General features: G+C 39.6%; 1 protein-coding gene across 3 annotated transcripts in view; it reads right to left on the reverse strand.

Moving 5' to 3' along the window:
• The window catches only part of CTNNA3 (catenin alpha 3), a 1813915-nt gene that overhangs the window by 1756560 nt on the left and 36073 nt on the right, over window positions 1-21282 (reverse strand). For 2 of the 3 annotated variants that reach the window (XM_023205116.1, XM_023205115.1), the window contains exon 2: window positions 12131-12234. In XM_023205116.1, the coding sequence (XP_023060884.1) occupies window positions 12131-12229 (99 nt within the window). In that variant the 5' untranslated portion in view covers window positions 12230-12234. Of the gene's footprint in view, window positions 1-12130; window positions 12235-21282 lie in introns of those variants that run through there. The other variant, XM_023205118.1, reaches the window with a different exon arrangement.

The following is a 21282-nucleotide window of genomic DNA, read 5'->3' on the forward strand; positions in this document are numbered from 1 at the left end:
GCATTGGGGCTGACTAGGCAAACAATTTGACCCACGAAGAACAAAGAAAAGCAGGGCAGGGCGATGGTCCACCTGGGAGCAGCACGGAGCCAAATGAAACCCCACTCTCAGCCAAGTGAAGCAGTAAGTAATTGTGCGACCCCACCTGGAAAACCACGCTTTTCCCATGGATCTTTGCAACCTGTGGATCAGGAGCTCCTCTTGTGAGCCCACACCACCAGGGCATTGGGTCTGATACACAGAACTGTGTAGAATGTTGGCAGAGCAGCTGTTCAGGCACACACAGAGACCCAGGAGTTTTCCATACTTCAGCCCCAGGATCCCTGGCCAGATGGGAGATCTGTGCATATATATATCCCTAGGAAAGGGGCTAAAACCAGGGAACCAAACAGCGCCATTCTGCAGGCCTGCTCCCACAGCACTCCACAAGTTAACACCCACTGACTTGGAATTCCAACCAGCCAATGGCGACAGGCTGGAGTCTGCCTGAGATGAGACCATGTTCCCTGGGGGAGGGGCAGCCACCATCTCCATAGTTCAGTTGACTCAGCCATTCCAGCCTGATGGCTTTGGAGAATACAAATGATCCAGACAATGAAGTGTCCCCAACAATGGCACAGCTGCCTTGCTAGATCATGGCCAGACTGATTCTTTAAGTAGGATCCCAATCCATTCCTCCTCACTGGGTGGGACCTCTCTGTGGGGGTTTCAGCCACCCCAGCAAGAGTTCTACAGACAAAGCCCTGATCTCTCCCTGGGATGGAGCTCCCAGGAGGAGGGGTGGCCACAATCTCTGTGATTCAGTGGACTCAGCCATTCCAGCCTGCCAGCTTTGGAGAATACAAACCATCCAGATGAGGAAGGGTCCCCCACTCCCCTCTCCAACGCAGCATATCTGCTCCACCAGAAAGCATCCAGACTGCTTCTGATCCCATTCTTCCTGACCAAGTGAGACCTCCCAACAGGAGTCTCCGAACACCTCCTACAGGCACACTAGGAACAGCAACATGTCAGTACACTGCTGGGACAGAGCTCCCAGAGGAAGGAGCAGGCTGCTATCTTTGTTGTTTCACAGCCTTCACTGGTGATACTTTCAGCTATGAGGAAAACTGAGGCAACTAGAGACTGGAGTGGACCCCCAGCAAACCACAGCAGCCCAACAGAAGAGTGACCTCGTGTCCCGAATTGGTGGGTTCTTGGTCTCGCTGACTTCAAGAATGAAGCCCCGGAACCTTGCAGTAAGAGTTACAGTTCTTAAAGATGGTGTGTCTGGAGTTTGTTCCTTCTTCCTGGTCGGTTCGTGGTCTTGCTGCCTTTAGGAGTGAAGCTGCAGACCTTCCCAGTGAGTGTTGCAGCTCATAAAGGCAGCATGGATCCAAAGAGTGAGGAGCAGCAAGATTTATTTCAATGAGTGAAAGAACAAAGCTTCCACAATGTGGAAGGGGACCTGAGCAGGTTGACAGTGGCTAGCTGGGGCAGCCTGCTTTCATTCCCTTATCTGGTCCCACCCACATCCTGCTGATTGGTTCATTTTACAGAGAGCTGATTGGTCCGTTTTACAGAGAGCTGATTGGTCCGTTTTGATAGAGTGCTGCTTTGTGCATTTATAATCCTTGAGCTAGACACAGAGTGCTAGATGGAAAAGTTCTCCAAGTCCCCACTAGGTTAGCCAGACATAGAGTTAGTTAGATACAGAGTACCAATTTGTGTATTTACAAACCTTGAGCTAGACACAGAGTACTGATTGGTGTATTTACAAACCCTGAGCTAGACACAGAGTGCTGATTGGTGCGTTTACAATCCCTTAGCTATACATAAAAGTTCCCCAAGTTCCCACCAGACTCAGGAGCCCAGCTGGTCTCACCCAGTGGATCCCCCACCAGGGTTGCAGGGAGAGCTGCCCACCAGTCCTGAGCCGCACCTGCACTCCTCAGCCCTTGGGTGGTTGATAGGACTGGGCGTCACAGTAGGGGGCGGCACCCATCAGGGAGGCTTGGGCTGTGCGGGAGTCCACAGTGGAGGGGGGGCTTGGGCATGGCAGGCTGCACGTCCTAAGCCCTGCCCCATGGGGAGGCAGCTGAGGCCCAGTGAGAATTTGAGTACAAAGCCAGCAGTGCTGGGGACCGGGTGCAACCTCCACAGCTGCTGGCCCGGGTGCTAAGCCCCTCACTGCCCCTGGGCCGGCAGCACCAGCTGGCCACTCTGAGTGTAGGGTCCATGAGCTTGTGCCCACGCCCACCAGAACTTGTGCTGGCCCACTAGCACCACGTGCAGCCCCGGTTCCCACCTGTGCCTCTCCCTCCACACCTCCCCGCAAGTGGAGGGAGCCGGCTCCAGCCTCGGCCAGCCCAGAGAGGGGCTTCCACAGTGCAGTGGCAGGCTGAAGGGCTCCTCAAGCACCACCAGAGTGGACGCCGAGGCTGAGGAGGCTTCAAGAGCAAGGGCTGCTAACACGTTGTCACCTCTTAACCTGACTGTTAAAAGAAAAACAAACAGAAAACAACACAACACCAACAAAAAAGACTCCATAAAAACCCCATTAAAAGTGAGCTTGAAGACTATCTTGCTGAAATAGGGCAGGAAGACAAGCTTAGAGAAGAATGAAAAGGAACAAACAAAACCGCTGAGAACATACATATAAATATATGGGAATATATAAAAAGACCAAACCTATGACTGACTGGAGTACCTGAAAGAGACAGGGAGGATGGAACCAAGTTGGAAAACACACTTCAGGATATCATCCAGGAGAACTTCCCCAACCTAGTAAAACAGGCCAACATATAAATTCAGGGAATACAGAGACCCCCAGTAAGATACTCCATGAGAAGATCAACCCCAAGACATGTAATCATCAGATTCTTCAAGGTTAAAATGAAAGAAAAAATGTCAAGCATAGCCAGAAAGAAAGGCCAAGTCACCTACAAAGGGAAGCCCATCAGACTGACAGCAGACCACTCAATGGAAACCCTATAAGGCAGAAGAGACTGGGGGCCAATATTTAACATTCTTAAAGAAAAAAATTTCCAACCCAGAATTTCATATCTGGCCAAACTAAGCTTCATAAATGAAGAAGAAATAAGATCCTTTTCAGACAGGCAAATGCTGAGGGAATTTGTCACCATCTGGTCTGCCTTGTAAGAGCTCCTAAAGGAAGCATTTAATATGGAAAAGAAAAAGCATTATCAACCACTAAAAAAACACACTGAAGTACACAGACCAGTGACACTATGAAACAACTACATAAACAAGTCTGCAAAATAACCAGCTAGCATCGTGATGACAGGATCAAATTCATACAACAATATTAACTTTAAAAGTAAATGGGCTAAGTATTCCAATTAAAAGACACAGAATATCAAGTTGGATAAACAGCCAAGACCCATCAAAGTGCTGTCTTCAAGTGACCCATCTCACATGCAAAGACACACATTGACTCAAAATAAAGGGATGGAGGAAAATTTACCAAGCAAATGGAAAACAGAAAAAAAAGAGCAGAGTTTGCAATCTTAGTTTCTGATAAAATAGACTTTAAAACAACAAAGATAAAAAAAGACAAAGAGCATTACATAATGATAAAGGGTTCAAATTGACAAGAAAAGCTAAATATCCTATATACATACACACAACACAGGAGCACACAGAAGCATAAAGCAAGTTCTTAGACACCTACAAAGAGACTTAGATTGGGAAATTTAAATACCCCACTGACAATATTAGACAGATCATCAAGACAGAAAATTAACAAAGATATTCAGGACCTGAACTCAGCTCTGGATCAAGTAGACCTAATAGATATCTACAAAACTCTCTACCCAAAAACAATAGAATATATATTCTTCTCATTCACGACATGGTACATACTCTAAAATTGATCACATAATCAGAAGTAAAACACTCCTCTGCAAATGTAAAGGAACTGAAATAATACAAACAGTCTCTCAGACCACAGCACAATCAAATTAGAACTCAAGACTAAGAAATTAACTCAAAGCAGCCGGGTGCGGTGGCTCAAGCCTGTAATCCCAGCACTTTGGGAGGCCAAGATGCGCGGATCACGAGGTCAGGAGATTGAGACCATCCTGGCTAACACGGTAAAACCCCTTCTCTACTAAAAAATACAAAAAACTAGCCGGGCGAGGTCGTGGACGCCTGTAGTCCCAGCTACTCGGGAGGCTGAGGCAGGAGAATGGCGTAAACTCTGGAGGCAGAGCTTGCAGTGAGCTGAGATCCGGCCACTGCACTCCAGCCTGGGTGACAGAGTGAGACTCCGTCTCAAAAAAAAAAAAAAAATTAACTCAAAGCCACACAACTACGTGGAAATTAGGTAACCTGCTCCTGAATGACTGTTGGGTAAATAATGAAATTAAGGCAGAAATCAAGAAGTTCTTTGAAACTAATGAGAACAAAGAGACCACTTAACAGAATCTCTGGGACATAGCTAAAGCAGCATTAGGAGGTAAATTTATAGCACTAGATGCCCACATCAAAAAGCTTGAAAGATCTCAAGTTACAACCTAATATCTCACCTAAAAGAACTGGAGAACTAAGAGAAAACCCCAAAGCTAGCAGAAGGCAAGAAAAAAACCAAAATCAGATCTTAACTGAAGGAGATAGAGAAACAAAAAAACGCTTCAAAACATCAATGAATCCAGGAGCTGTTTTTTGGAAAAATTAATAAAATAGATAGACCACTAGCTAGACTAATGAAGAAGAAAAGAGAGAAGAATCAAATAAACACAATCAGAAATGATAAGGGGGATATCATCACTGACCCCACAGAAATACAAACAACCATCAGAGAATACTATAAACACCTCTATGCACATAAACTAGAAAATCTAGAAGAAATGGATAAATTCCTGGACACATACACCTTCCCAAGACTGAACCAGGAAACAACTGAATGCCTGAATAGACCAATGATGAGTTTTGAAATAGAGGCAGCAATAAATAGCCTACCAACCCAAAAAAAAGCCCAGGACCAGAAGGATTTATAGCTGAATTCTACCAGAGGTACAAAGAAGGACTGGTATCATTTCCACTAAAACTATTCAAAAAATTGAAAAGAAGGGACTCCTCTCTAATTCATTCTATGAGGTAGCATCATCCTGATAACAAAATCTGGTAGAGATACAACAACAACAAAAAAAAAACTTCAGGCCAATATCCTTGATGAACATCGATACAAAAATCTTCAATAAAATACTGGCAAACTGAATCCAAGAGCCCATCAAGAAAATTATCCACCATGATCAAGTTGTCTTCATCCCTGGGATGCAAGGTTGGTTCAACACATGTAAATCAACAAATGTGATTCATCATGTAAACAGAACTAAAGACAAAAACCACATGATTATCTCAATAGATGTAGAAAAGGCCTTTGATAAAATTCAACATCTCTTCATGTTAAAAAAAAACTCTCAATAAACTAGGTATTGAAGGAATATACCTCAAAAAAATAAAAACCATCTATGACAAACCCACAGCCAATATCATACTAAATGGGCAAAAGCTGGAAGCATTCCCCTTGAAAATGCACAAGACAAGAATGTCCTCTCTCACCACTCCTATTCAACATAATATCGAAAGTTCTGGCCAGGACAATAAGGCCAAGAGAAAGAAATAAAGAGTATTCAAATGGGAAGAGAGGAAGTCAAATTATCTTTGTTTGCAGATGACATGATCCTATATCTAGAAAAAGCCCATTGTCTCAGCCCAAAAGCTCCTTAAGCTGATAAGCAACTTCAGCAAAGTCTCAGGATACAAAATCACTGTGCAGGGCCGGGCGCGGTGGCTCAAGCCTGTAATCCCAGCACTTTGGGAGGCCGAGACGGGCGGATCACGAGGTCAGAAGTTCGAGACCATCCTGGCTAACACGGTGAAACCCCGTCTCTACTAAAAAATACAAGAAAAGCTAGCTGGGCGAGGTGGTGGGCACCTGTAGTCCCAGCTACTTGGGAGGCTGAGGCAGGAGAATGGTGTATACCTGGGAGGCGGAGCTTGCAGTGAGCTGAGATCCGGCCACTGCACTCCAGCCTGGGCCACAGAGCCAGACTCCCTCTCAAAAAAAAAAAAAAAATCACTGTGCAAAAATTGCTAGCATTCCTATACACCAACAACAGGAAATCAGAGAGCCAAATCATGAATGAACTCCCAATTATGATTGCTAAAAAAATAATAAAAGATCTAAGAACACAGCTAACAAGGGAAGTGAAAGCCTTCTTCAAGGAGAACTACAAACCACTGCTCAAGGAAATCAGAGAGGACACAAACAAATGGAAAAACATTCCATCCTCATGGATAGGAAAAATCATGGTCATTAGAATGGCCACACTGCCCAAAGCAATTTATAGATTCAATGCTATTCCTATTAAACTACTACTGACATTTTTCACAGAATTAAAAAAAAAAAAAAAAACTATTTTAAAATGTATTTGGAACCAAAAAACAACCCAAATAGCCAAGACAATCCTAAGCAAAAAGAACAAAGCTGGACGCTTCACACTATCTAACTTCAAACTATACTACAGGGCTACAGTAACCAAAACAGCATGGTACTGGTATAAAAACAGACACATAGACCAATGGAACAGAATAGGGAACTCAGAAATAAGACCACAAACCTACAACCGTCTGATCTTCAACAATCCTGACAAAAACAAGCAATGGGGAAAAGATTTCCTGTTTAATAAATAGTGCTGGGAGAACTGGCTAGACACATGCAGAAAATTGAAACTGGACCCCTACCTGACACCATATACAAAAAGTAACCCAAGAGGGATTAAATATTTAAATGTAAAACCCAAAACTATAAAAACCCTAGAAGAAAACTGAGGCAATGTCATTCAGGACATAGGCACAGGCAAAGATTTCATGATGAAAATGCCGAAAGCAATTGCAACAAAAGCAAAAATAGATAAATGGGATATAATTAAACTAAAGAGTTTCCTCACAGCAAAAGAAACTATCACAGAGTGAAGAGGCAACCTACAGAATGGGAGAAAATTTTTGCAGTCTATCCATCTGAAAAAGGTCTAACATCCATGAAAAGGTGGGCAAAAGACATGAACAGACACTTCTCAAAAGAAGACATACATGCAGCCAAAAAACATGAAGAAAAGTTCAACATCGGCTGGGCGCAGTGGCTCACTCCTGTAATCCCAGCCCTTTGGGAGGCTGAGGTGGGCAGATCATCTGAGGTCAGGAGTTCAAGACCAGCCTGGCCAACATGGTGAAATCCCATGTCTACTAAGAATACAAAAATTAATTGGGCATGGTGGCATGTGCCTGTAAACCCAGCTACCAGGAGGCTGACACAGGAGAATCACTGAAACCCAGGAGGTAGAGGTGGAGGTGGAGGTTGCAGTGAGCCGAGATCATGCCACTGCACTCCAGTCTGGGTGACAGAGCAAGACTCTGTCTCAAAAAACAAAAAAGTTCAACATCACTCATCATTGGAGAAATGCAAATCAAAACAACAATGAGATACCATCTCACACCAGTCAGAATGCTTATTAAAAAGTCAAAAAACAACAGATGCTGACAAGGTTGCAGAGAAAAAGGAATGCTTTTACATTGTTGGTGGGTATGTAAATTAGTTCAACACTGTGGAAGACAGTGTGGCAATTCCTCAAAGACCTAGATGCAGAAATACCATTTAACTCAGCAATCCCATTATTGGGTATATACCCAAAGGAATATATATCATTCCATTATAAAGATACATGCACGTATATGTTCATTGCAGCACTATTCACAATAGCAAAGACATGGAATCAGCCTAAATGCCCATCAATGATAGACTGGATAAATAAAATGTGGTACATATATACCATGGAATACTATGCAGTCATAAAAAAGAACAAGTTCAAGTCCTTTGCAGGGACGTGGGTGAAGTTGGAAGTCATTATCCTCAGCAAACTAATGCAGGAACAGAAAACCAAACACCATATGTTCTCACTTATAAGTGGGAGCTGAAGGATGAGAACACATGGACTCATGGGGGGAACACACTGGGACCTGTCAGCAGGTGTTGGGGGAGGGAGAGCATCAGGAAGAATAGCTAATGGATGCTGGGCTTAATACTTAGGTGATGGGATGATCTGTGCAGTAAGCCACCATGGCACATGTTTACCTATGTAACAAACCTGCACATCCTGCACATGTACTCCTGAACTTAAAATAAAAGTTGATGAAAAATAAATATTGAGGTCTACTTAGCCTTTTCAAATAAACAGGTTATTCTTTTTTTTCTTGTATTATACCTTAAGTTCTGGGATACATGTGCAGAACGTACAAGTTTTTTGCATAGATATACACGTGCCATGGTGGTTTGCTGCACCCATCAACCCATCATCCACATTAGGTATTTCTCCTAATGCTATCCCGCCTCTAACCCCTGACCCCCTGACAGGCCCCGGTGTGTGACATTCCCCTCCCTGTGTCCATGTGTTCTCACTGTGCAACTCCCACTTATGAGTGAGAACACACGGCATTTGGTTTTCTCTTCTTGTAATAGTTTGCTGAGAATGATGGTTTCCAGCTTCATCCATGTCCCTGCAAAGGACATGAACTCATCCTTTTTTATGGCTGCATAGTATTCCATGGTGTGTATGTGCCATGTTTTCTTTATCCAGTCTGTCACTGATGGGCATTTGGGTTGGTTCCGAGTCTTTACTATTGTGAACAGTGCTCCAATAAACATACGTGTGCATGTGTCTTTATAGTAGAATGATTTGTAATCCTTTGGGTATACACCCAGTAATGGGATTGCTGGGTCAAATGGTATTTCTGGTTCTAGATCCTTGAGGAATTGCCACACTGTCTTCCACAATGGTTGAACTAATTTACACTCCCACCAACAGTGTAAAAGCATTCCTATTTCTCCATATCCTCTCCAGCATCTGTTGTTTCCTGACTTTTTGTGATCACCATTCTAACTGGCATGAGATGGTATCTCATTATAGTTTTGATTTGCATTTCTCTAATGATCAGTGATGATAAGCTTTTTTTCATATGTTTATTGGCCACATAAATGTCTTCTTTTGAGAAGTGTCTGTTCATATCCTTTGTCCACTTTTTGATGGAGTTGTTTTTTCTTGTAAATTTTAAACAGCTTATTTTTATCTAAAAAAACAAAAATAAACACTTTTTGAAAAACGAAAAAGAATGTGATGAGACACTTAACATGATGTTATGCTAGAAAAAACCTTTAATATAATTTAATGAGATATTTTATTTGTGTTGGTGGGTAATACATGATCAAAGTGACAGATACAAGAAGGCTGAACATCAAATCCAAAAAGATCAGTTATTTTAAAATATAACTCTTTGACTTTGAAATGTACTGGTTTTTGATAAGGAGAATCCCATTATAAAAAAAACAAGAGTGTATACAAATAATTTTGCTAAATAGAATTCTGCTTTATAAGATATTTATTACATATAGTTGATATTATATAATTAATATTTTAATTTAATATCACTTGAGTATTGCTAAGACCACAAAATAATTTTTGTAGCTGAGACATTGATGTTGTATACCAAAGCACTTTTAAGAAATCAGTGAATATTTTGAAAACACTGACAACAATCTTAAGGAAGACAAAATTAACAATCACATTTACATGTCGCAGAACTGTCTGGTATGTAAAAGGTAATGAGTTCCATTTCTGTGACTCATCTACTTGTGGATCATGAAAAGTCTGAATCCGAGAACATCAAAAGCCCTCTAAAACTAGTATAATCACAGTTTTTAAAAGAGATGTATTTCTTTCCAATCAAACAAGATTACTCAGGTCATTTTCATCCTTCTAATTTTATAGGTGAACTCAATAAATGTTTATAGATGGTTATAATCGATTTAGAACATGCCATAAAACACACACACGTGCACACACAGACACACACACACACACATGCACACACATACTGTGACTGGCATTACCCTTTAATGTGAATTTACTTAGAATACTTTCTATTAACTTTTTTAGCAATGTACTTGACTAAAGCAAAATATCTATCAGTTTCAGTTAGAATATAAAAAGTAGTTTCCCCATGATACTCTCTCTGTATACAAGCAACATGTCAGCAACTTTTGTGATTAGCAAGTTTTAAGTGACCAACTCTAATGTTCCATTGTTATAGAGCAAATAAGGGTTATACACTAGCATTAATGTATTTGTTTTCACCAGCCATCTCCAAAATGAAGGTCATTTCCCTATTCCTATTCCTTATAATTGGATAGGAACAAAACCTTACATGACTTGTGAGCCCACTTACAGGGTGGCTACAATTCCTTTACTTTTTAAAATATTTCACCTTGAAAAAATAATTATTCAAATTCCATTAAGGGAAAAGATATTACTTGACTTTCTTCTCAAATCAAAGTTTCAAATTACTGTTATTAGCATATGATACATTAACATATAAAGTCAAAAACTGTCCCCAAAAAACTTGGTGATATGTATGAAAAAGTATAAAAATACTTGTATCTTGGCCATTAACTTTTACATTTGTAACTAATTCTAGTGAAATAATACATATTGATGACAAAAATGTATATACAAAGATGTTCAGCACAGCAGTATTTATCATAGGAAAAAACAGAAACACCCTAAATGTCCAAAAACGCGAGGCTACTTAAAAAAAAAACTATAGTGCAGCCATATGATATATAAGTAAATAGCAGTTTTATTAGATCATGCTTACAAATAAATAGAAAAATTATTAAAATATCATTTAAAATGGAAAAGTGGGATTAAAGTCTATATATATAGTACTAGCTCCACTTGTGAACATATATATATTCTTCATATATATAATGTATATACATGTAAGGATATATATAAAGAGGATATATTCTTTAATAGTACAAAGTACAAAGATAATTAAAAAATCTCCTGTAACTTTACTGTACTGGAAGTAAATGCACCAAAACATTAATGTTTATCTCTTGGTAAAATTATGAGTGTTTTTATTCTATTTTTTTAACTGTTTTTGACATTCTAATTTTTTTGTGACCTTAATTAGGAAAACAAATGAGGGGGTTTTTTTTCTTTCTTTCTTTTTTTTTCCAAACAGGGTCTCACTATGTTGCCCAGACTGGTCTTTAACTCCTGGACTCAAGCAATCCTCCCACCTTGGCCTCCCAAAGTGCTGGGATTATAGGCATGAGCCACTGCACCCAGCCTTTTTTCTTTTTAACATGAAACTGTTTAGTGGATGACGAAGACGGACTTTAATGAAGTCTCCACAGTCATCTAGTATAAGTTTCACACCAGATATTAGTGCCGTTAAGACTGCCAAAGTTAACTATTAAGGTATCATCAGGGAGGCACAGGTTTTGAATTGTCTTTCAAGTAGCAGATATCAACTTGCACAATATATACAAATCTATAAAAATATGTAAACTTGTAAAAATATGTACAAAGTCTATTTTCAGAGCTACTCCCCTCCGCACATCCATCTCACAAAAAAGATAAGCAGAACACATTTAAATGATATGAGGAAAGGTCGGCATAGTTTTTCACCCAAGTAACCCTTGGGTTCTTTTGAGTCCCTGGGAAAAGGGACTTGAATCTTGTATTAGGAGGCATGATGTAAGGCCTAAAGGGGAGTTCCCTCACAAACTGTGGGTTAAGTACAAAAATTTAAATCTATACCACTGCATAAGTTTCTTCAAGCCCTGCTCTAAGAAAATGCAATACACGAAATCTCGACTTACATAATAAAAAAAATCGGAGAATCATTATGCATATCATCAAAGGATTATTCACCTTATGAAAGACTTCATCACAGAATTCCTTTAAATAGCTGCTTTTCTCATACATTTTAGTATTTTAAAGGTAATTTCCTATTTGGCAAATGAGATGCCATGTGCCTAAGGCAAGTTAGTAAAATTCTCTAGGCCTCAGTTTCCTCATCTATATGATAAAGATGGTTTTAACCAAGTTACCTGCCTCATTCAGTTTTCATGATTATCAAAGAAGAAAATTTAAATAAAGGACAATTTTAGATGACATATTCATATATAAAAACCAAACCTTGTATTTCTTCATTATTCATTTTTCCCATTTTTTTATTCTTCTGCAGTTATTATATATCATAATTTCCATGGTATTAATACCTGGATTATGAGAGGCTCCAGTAGCTTCTCTACGGTGAATGTTTGGACCTGCAGATCCTGAGGATCGATATTCAGTGTGATTGGTGTTTCAGCTGACATGCTGCCTGTGCACAAACACAAAAAGATGCTTATTAGTAAAGAAAACTGTTTTCTAAAGAAGAACACTCATGAAAATCAAGGAATAGGTAAAACTTGTATTCAGCACCTCTTCCTGATATCAACCGTAGCCCTCAGAGGACCAGGCTACAAAATCTACCTTCAGAGAAAGAAGATATTCCCCAACTGTTTCCTGAGGTCATGCTGTCTGGGCTTAGGTCCTGTAACAAATTAATTTACACCAGTATGTTCATAATTAAATTAACAACTCATCTGAGGTGGGTTTGTATTTGAGCAGTAGTCTTAAGTGATCAGAATGGTAAGACACATCTTACAGCGTTCAAGTCCTTTGGTTTCTGTGAAATCACAGCACTGAGGCAGCCTACCCCCATATTTTGCTCCTTCTTGTTAATGATGACTTAGACAAGGAACAAGCAACCCTTTGAAAGACATGGAAACAAGTAAAGATATGTCTTTACTTGATTTAGAGATTGTTTATTTGAGGGTTTTGACTGGAGAAGGTTAAAGGCAATTTACCTTTTTGGACAGGAAAAGAAACTAATATAAATTGCACAGTTGTTGTAAAAAGAGAAAAGCCCCTGAGAAGGCATGGATATTTGGTCAAGACAAAATAAGAAGAAAAAAAAAAAAAAAGAACTGCAAGCCATTCTTTAAGGCATTAACATTATCCTTAAAAATCAATTGGCCGGGTGCGGTGGCTCAAACGCCTGTAATCCCAGCACTTTAGGAGGCCGAGGCGGGCGGATCACGGGGTCAGGAGATATAGACCATCCTGGCTAAAACGGTGAAACCACGTCTCTACTAAAAATACAAAAAATTAGCCAGGCGTGGTGGCGGTCACCTGTAGTCCCAGCTACTCAGGAGGCTGAGGCAGGAGAATGGCGTGAACCCGGGAGGCGGAGCTTGCAGTGAGCCAAGATTGTGCCACTGCACTCCAGCCTGGGCGACAGAGTGAGACACCGTCTCAAAAAAAAAAAAATAAATTTAGTGAGATTTTTGCCTAATAATATACATTTACATCAAATGACCATATGTGGCATGTCATAGTTGGATTAATATTCAAAATGTCTAGCCATGTTTTCAAATAGCTTCAATATATTATTCATTCATCAACTAAAAACTACAGTAAGTGTTAAGAATTTTATATGAAAGCCACTGGTATCGTTGACTGCAAAGAGAGAGCACACTTCCTGAAATGTAGCATACTTCTAGATAGTTCTCTTTCTCTTATTGAAAATAACCCAAATGGCCTGCCCAGGGCCCCATTAGCCACTTCAAACGTGCCAAGTGTGTCCTTGTTCCTAGTCTATGCTTAACTCTATCACAAGCCACTTAAAAGGTGGCTACAAAATCCTTAACTTTTTAAAAGATTTTGCCTTGAAAAAATAATTACTCAAATTATATTAAGTAAAAAGATATTACTTGAGTTTCTTCTCAAATCAAAATTTCAAATTACTGTTATTAGCATACGATACATCAACATATAAAGTCAAAGCCCTACAATTTAGCCCTTTTCTACCTTCTCTCTCCTTTGCATTTATTTTTTTTCCTTCTAAAAGTAGAAACATGGTCTCTTTTCTCAGCGATTCAGCTGCAATGTACAAGACATGCTTCAAGAAAGGCTCCAAACACTATTGCCAAATGGTTGCTCTCAAATGCATTTCTAGAACTGAAATGTTTTAGTTTGGTTTGGTTTTGATTTTGCTTTTTCAATCATTTCACCTACAACTTTGATTCCTTCTAACACAGGGAAATCTAAATTGACAAATAGTCTATCCTGTGGTGACCTTTCTGCATAGCCCAGAGTCAATCTATGCAATAGGATATGTCCATCAATGTATAGCCTTAGGGTTCTATCAAATAAGTCCTCACAAAAGGATTTACTGGTTACCCCTCTATGACATGTACTATCCTGCCTAAAAATCAAGTCAAGATTGCTGCCATTGCTTTGTTCTTTCATCTGAAGGACAAAAGTAGAGGAGACTGTTGTGAACTAAAATAAAATGTGGCGAACCTTGGCAGCCTTTAAAAACATGTCGTTTTCACTGTGAAATTCACGACTGGTTTCCAAAGCTACATGGCCACCAGAAATTGAAAGTAAGGAAGATAAAAACTTAAGGAAAGCAAAAATTATCCGTATCATATGTAAACCCTTCTAGAAGAATTTTTCAGCCTAGAAGGATCTTTCTAAAAGGAGTGCTTTTTAGCCAAGAGACAAAAGACAACCTAATTTAGCCAAAGTATCTTCTAAGTCTGTGTTCATGTCTTTAACACAAATTAAGTAAAAGTTTTTCAAAAGTTCATTTTTCCATGGTAAAAATTACTTTAAAAAAAATGAGTCCTTAAAGAACTTGTCTTCATATAATTATTAGTCTTTAAATAAATGCTATTTCTTATTTTTTAAAAATCTTCCTGCTTTTTTGTATGTCCTGGTCAGCATTCCTAACTGATTAGAAATTAGGGCTATCAGAGGCAGAAAACTGCATAATTTTGCAAATGAAATTGAAGTAAAGTCTAAATCTGACAAATTGTAGGTATAGCAATACCAAAACGCAAATCCAGAACAAAAATCCGACTAGGTTGTAAGTATTACATTCTGAGGCATTTGCATTTTATTTTGTTTTATTTTTGAGACAGAGTTTTGCTTTTGTTGACCAGGCTGGAGTGCAATGGTGCCATCTCAGCTCACCACAACCTCCACCTCCCGAGTTCAAGCAATTCTCCTGCCTCAGCCTCCCGAATAGCTGGCATTATAGGCATGCGCCTCCACGCCCAGCTAATTTTGTATGTTTAGTAGAGACGAGGTTTCTCCATGTTGGTCACGCTGGTCTCGAACTCCCAACCTCAGGTGACCCACCTGCCTCCGCCTCCCAAAGTGCCGGGATTGCAGGCGGGAGCCACCATGCCTGGTCGGCATTTGCATTTTATAATCTATAAAATCTTAGGAGTCAGGCAGCACCTTCCAAATGATTCAAGAATACCTTCTACACAACCTTCATTTCACCAGTGTACTGGGCTTGGATGAACAGAAATGATGAGAAGCTTACTATACCATTAGATGCTCGTTGAGTTGAAACCTGCCACTTTTAAACTTTTACCCAAAAGAGACAGCTTAATAAAGGGGAAAAAGTACACTTTATAAATAAAGTAAGAAAAGTACAGATTTGGAAAGAGACTATAACAAAATCCCAGTTTTCAGAATCAAAGGAAGGAAAAGAAATCTCTTGACAGTGGTGATAGATGTCTCCAGAGAAAGACACCAAGGCAGGGCAAACCCAACCATGTGGATCCTTCCCTTCTCCGCAAACTATCTTGTCTGCAATGCCTCAATTTCCTACATTCCACTTTATTCCCTGCTTGAAACTGAACTTTTATCATTTTATATCAATTTTAAATTCATTTGGTTTGACACACATTTCACTTCTAAATGCAGTTAACTCCGAGAGGTCAAGGGGTGCACACAGTCAGTCACACATCAGTATGAACTAAGTCATTGCTCACCCTGTGCACATCTCTATTACAGCATGAACCACATTGAGTTTTCATCGTGCCCTGGCAGCAAAGGAGAGTGATGATGGAAGATCGGAGAGATACACAGAGAAGCCAGTGGAAAACTTTACCCATTTCCAAAATTTGCCTAAGGGTGGCCATTCCCTCACAAATATTAAAGAGAAAACATTTGGCACCTACTTCTCCTCCCTACAGTAACACATAACCACCACCTCTCTCCCACCATTCCCCCCTCCAACCCCCTACTCCTCACCACCCACTCTAGGGCTCAGGCTCCTCTTAATAAAACTATAATTCTTTTACATAAGTTGACATGTTCTTGTGGGATGACTTGGAAACCTAACCATCTATAATGTGGTTCCTATAGAAAATTCCCTAATACCAAATATTTAATTAAAAAAAAAAAGATTAACTTTTGTAACACAATTAGTTTGCAAGGTGATGGCTGATTCTCCTTTAAGCTTATTAAATTACATGACATAGTCATCATACTTACCTAATTAGTCTAACTTTATACTCACTTTTCAACTAAACTGTTTAAGTCTTTTTTTTTCCAAAGATTACTGCAAACTCAAGTCTCTTATCACATCTTTAAACAACTAATTTGTATTTACTCCTCAATGCAGAATTTTATTTTGTCCTCCTAACACCTTATCCTGTAGAATATGGACTTTTATTCCTGCTAGTCAAAAATCGTTTTGGAAGAACCCAACACATTAACACGCCCTCCCATTTCCCTGTTTATCCATTAATTTGTCCAGTAGGAATTCTAGAATTCCCTATTAAGTCATTAAACAGGTGAAAGCCAGACATAAAACCTAATTTTGATACTGTTACAAATCTCTTTCCAGATATGTAATGATCAATTAATAAACACTTTAGACATGATTTTCAATATTATTAAATGCTGTTGTGTGAAATAATCTACCTTTTTCATTTTGTCAAAAATACAGATATATCATGAAGAGTCTTTTCCAAATGTTTTAATGAAATAGAAACACCCTTTCTACACCTTCCTGCTAAAGAGCTCAAAAAATATATATTTATAGTTTGGCATGACTTGTTCGTGAAGAATTCATGCTGACTGCTAGTAATTACTGCCCTTTATTTACAAATTAGGTTTTTAGTTTTCCTACAGATTGGCACCTAGATGTCCAGTTTAATTAAAGAGATCACCTTTTTACCTATGTTGAAAATAAGAATATTTGCTCTTTTCTATGTATTAGTCAGTTCATGGTGCTATAACAAACAGATCATAGACTGGGTGGCTTAAATGACAAACATTTACTTCTCACAGTTTCAGAGGCTGGAAAGTCCTAGTTCAAGGTACTGGCACATCTGGTGTGTGGTGAGGGCCTACTTTCTGGTCTACAGATGGCTGCCTTCTCTCTGTATCTTCACATGGCAGACAGCAGAACACATCATGTCTCTTCTTATAAGGACACTAATCCTATTGATGAGGACTATACACTCATGGCCTAATTAGCTCCCAAAGGCTCCACCATTCTAATATCATCACCCTGGGGGTTAGGATTTCAAAACATGGATTTGCAGTTGGGGGTGGGGAAGATACAAACATTCAGTCCAGAGCACTTTGCTTTCTGGCAGGTCTGCCATTTCTCAAGGACTCCCAAGAAAGTTTCTATTATCACATCTAAAGATCATTTTAGGATTCAGGGATATACTTCTTTTGGATGTATGTACTTCAACAAATTTAAAGAGACTAGGTTATCTTCTTTACTTTCATCATCTAGAGTTTCAATTATTGTTTAATTAATTAAAAATTTTATTAGGTAATACAAGGTTTAATAATGTATATAGTGAAACCAAATCTCTCTCTCTCGTCCCTGTCTTCCTACCACCTAATTTCCCTCCCAGAGGCAACTACTTTGGGCACTTACTCTTATAGTTCCAGAGATATCATACATAATACCAAAACATATGGATTTATATATTTAATACAAATTATAACATCTTTGTTTTCTACTCAATTCAATTCCCTTATTTTAATCTTTGTTCCACCCTTGCCAATTTGACATCATAGTTTAGATGTATCATATGTCATCTATTAATCTCTTATCATGTGACTCATGTAGAGGATCTATTCCTTCCTGTTTTTGTTTTTCTTCCTTACCTTCAGCATGTCGTGCCAGCCCTGGCAAATGAGAAGTGCTTTAGCCTTTCCAACATTACTTTTCCTAGTTTCTGCCATTCTCTTTTATTTGCCTTCAGTCAGGTGTCCCCGTATTAAGCTATTCTTGCATTGCTATAAGAGATACCTGAGATTGGGTAATTTATAAAGAAAAGATATTTAATTGGCTCATGGTTCTGCAGGCTATACAGAAAGCATGGTGCTGGCATCTGCTCAGCTTCTAGGGAGGGCTCAGGGAGCTTTTACTCATGGCAGAAGGCAAAGTGGGGAGCAGGCATCTCACGTGGTGAGAACAGGAGCAAGAGAGAAAGAGAGGGAGGTGCCACACACTTTTAAACAGCCAGATCTCTCAAGAACTCACTCACTATCATGAGGACAACACCAAGAGGCTGGTGCTAAGCCATCATGAGAAATCCGCACCCACGGTCCAATCACTCCACACCAGACCCCATCTCCAACACTGGGAATCACAATTCAACATGAAATTTGGACGGGGACAAATATCCAAACTACATATGTCCCTCTTCTCATCTTTGATCCATATTCTTTCAAATTTGTACCCCTACATAGATACATTGGAGTTTGGGGTTGTTTATGTTGTTGTTCAACAACTATTTATGGAGCACTTAAACACATCAGCCACAATCTTAGTTTCCAGCGAAAGAAAAAGTAGTAAAGCCCAGGCCCTACCAACTATGCATCTTCTTTCTTCATGTTTATCATATTCCTTTTATGTCATATTTAGTCCCTTGGAATCATATTTAGTGTTAATCTAAAATTGTTGAAATTTACTTCTCTGGAAGTCTAGGAAGCATGTCTAACATTATCTTATTTGGGATTATCACCCAAATAAATGGTCACTTTCTCTATAAACCCGGGCAAAAGCTGCCCCACCCCCTATCCTCATGCTTTGGAAGTGACCATGGAGCCAAGATGATGTACCCACCCAGAGTCCACATCTATTCTATCCTATCCTACCCAGGGTAGCCAGTGTCTCAACTCCCTGCTCAACCAGTGCAAACCCACTTCCAGTGCCTATGCTGGCCTCTTTGTAGAATTCATCCTTCCAAGACTGAATCATTCAATGTGCCCAATCCTATACCTGAAAGGTAGCCAAAAGGCAGCTGTTTGCCAATGAGTGCAGATTGAGTTTGGGTGTACAGGCCGAGCTGTCTACTTGCAGGCACTCAAGGCCCCTCAAGTGCAAGACGGTCAGAAGTGGGAAGAGAAGAGAACAGACCACGTGTCAGGGACACAGAGGTGAGCTCTGTCTCCATCACCTCCTTCTAAAAGGAACCTGAGAATTCTAAAACCAATCTTGCTTTCTGGGTCATTTCGAAGGTATATTTCTCAAAGTAGAAAGATTGGTGGGTAGAGCCTACTTTAGCAGGCTATTACATAGAATTGTAACTTACACACGTAAGGCATACGGTGTGCAGGCCTCCGTCTGTACCCTCACACTTCCCACTACAAACGTTAAAGATAGGCCTGCCCAGACTTTCTAGCACTCCGTATCACCAAGTGGCCAGATTTGCTTCTTTCATTGTTTCCTCAACATACCGAGATATATAATTGCCAAAGAGTTAAGGTGAAAAGTCATGTTATTCCACCTCTTTTTTTTTTTGGAGAGACAGGGTCACTCTGTTGCCCAAGCTGGAGTGTCAGTGGCGTGATCACAGCTCACCACTGCAACCTCCACCTCCCAGGCCCAAGCAATCCTCCCACTCAGCCTCTCAAGTAGCTGGGACAACGGGCGCTCATCACCACACCTGGCTAAGTTATTCCACTTCTAAGAGAAGGTTTCTTAAAATTTTTAGAACGTGTCATCTGTTACTGTAACAGTTTTTTAAATCTGGACCAGGAAAGTTATTGAAGTGATAAGTTCTGTGACAATATCACTTCTCTTACTTCTCTTTTCTCCATGCAAGTGCTCTCTGTTATTATTCTTTCCTTAAGCTTCTGATTTCCATGCAAGAGTGTGCATTCACTATATGTATATTTCTCTACCTCTTTTATTAAAATTATTTTGTGAACATTCAAAATTCCATTCATGAGTAAATAATTAAAAGGTTAAATAGTCAAAAACACAGAAATAAAAAACATTCATGATTTATTAGTATATCTGTCATTGTATTTAATTTGTGTTCTCCCAGGTAAGTATCCTTATTTATTACTGACCTTCTCCTATGTTTTCTCCTGATAAGTATTACACATCATCTCTATTAACATGGTTCTTTCTATGCCCTAATTATTGTCATAACACTAGCACATACATACAGGTGTACACATTCATACATGTTTGATGGTTTTATCTGGAAATAAGTGTCTCTTCCTCAAGTTTAAACTATTCTGATCATGTCAACAAGTCTTCCACCAAAAGTATCTTTGGGCTTCATGGATTCATGGTGGATCTCATTTAGTGAAACTCTATTTAGTTAAATATAAAAGAGAAATATTTTTATTAATAGTAGGGGCCAATCCCCACCATCATCACAAATGTTCACCTTTGCCTAATACCCTATCCTCCCAAAATATCAGAAGAAAGGATCAGCAACTAGTGAAAGACTGTCAAGTACTGAAATAACGTTCTAAAAGAGCATTTTTAAAATTTTCATTAAGAATTTATCTTGAGGCTGGGTGTGGTGGCTCATACCTGTAATCCCAGCACTTTGGGAGGCTGAGGCCAGGCTTCCACTACAATCTCCTGAGGTCAGGAGTTCAAGACCAGCCTGGCCAACATGGTGAAACCCCATTTCTACTAAAAATACAAAAATTAGCCAGGCATGGTGGTCTGTGCCTACAATCCCAGCTACTCAGGAGGCTGAGACAGGAGAATTGCTGGAACCTAGGAAGCAGAGGCTACAGTGAGCCGAGATTAGAAGATCGTGAAACAGAGTGAGACTCTGTCTCAAAAAAAAAAAAAGAATTTATCTTGAATGCATAACAACTTTATAAGCCTTGCTCTCCCCCATCACCATGCCTCAGAAAAAGTAGTATAATACAGTCAGGAATAATGCATAGCATTGAAACCAAATGTTAACTGGAAAAAAAAAATCTAAATCATCACAAGAAGATTTAAGTAAAGGAAAAAGAGGCAAGGGAAGTTTGCCGCACAATATTATCATAGCTGACTTTATACAATTCAGTCTTGGCTAGAGTGAAATGAAATGGAAAGAAGACAACTATAACATAAAACTTCCACTACAATCTCTATACACACTGGTTTTCCAAGCCCCACCTCCATGTTTCCAGTGCAATCATTTGCTGGTATGTTTGGCCTACCAAGAAAGAAATACATACACCTTCTACTCCCTTGGTAAACAAAAGGATCTGAGGTTTGTCAGAGAATCAATAAAATCAAGCAACTGCCTGA

The sequence above is a fragment of the Piliocolobus tephrosceles genome, chromosome 9 (genome assembly GCF_002776525.5).
Source record: "Piliocolobus tephrosceles isolate RC106 chromosome 9, ASM277652v3, whole genome shotgun sequence".
Classification (NCBI taxonomy): Eukaryota; Metazoa; Chordata; class Mammalia; order Primates; family Cercopithecidae; genus Piliocolobus; species Piliocolobus tephrosceles.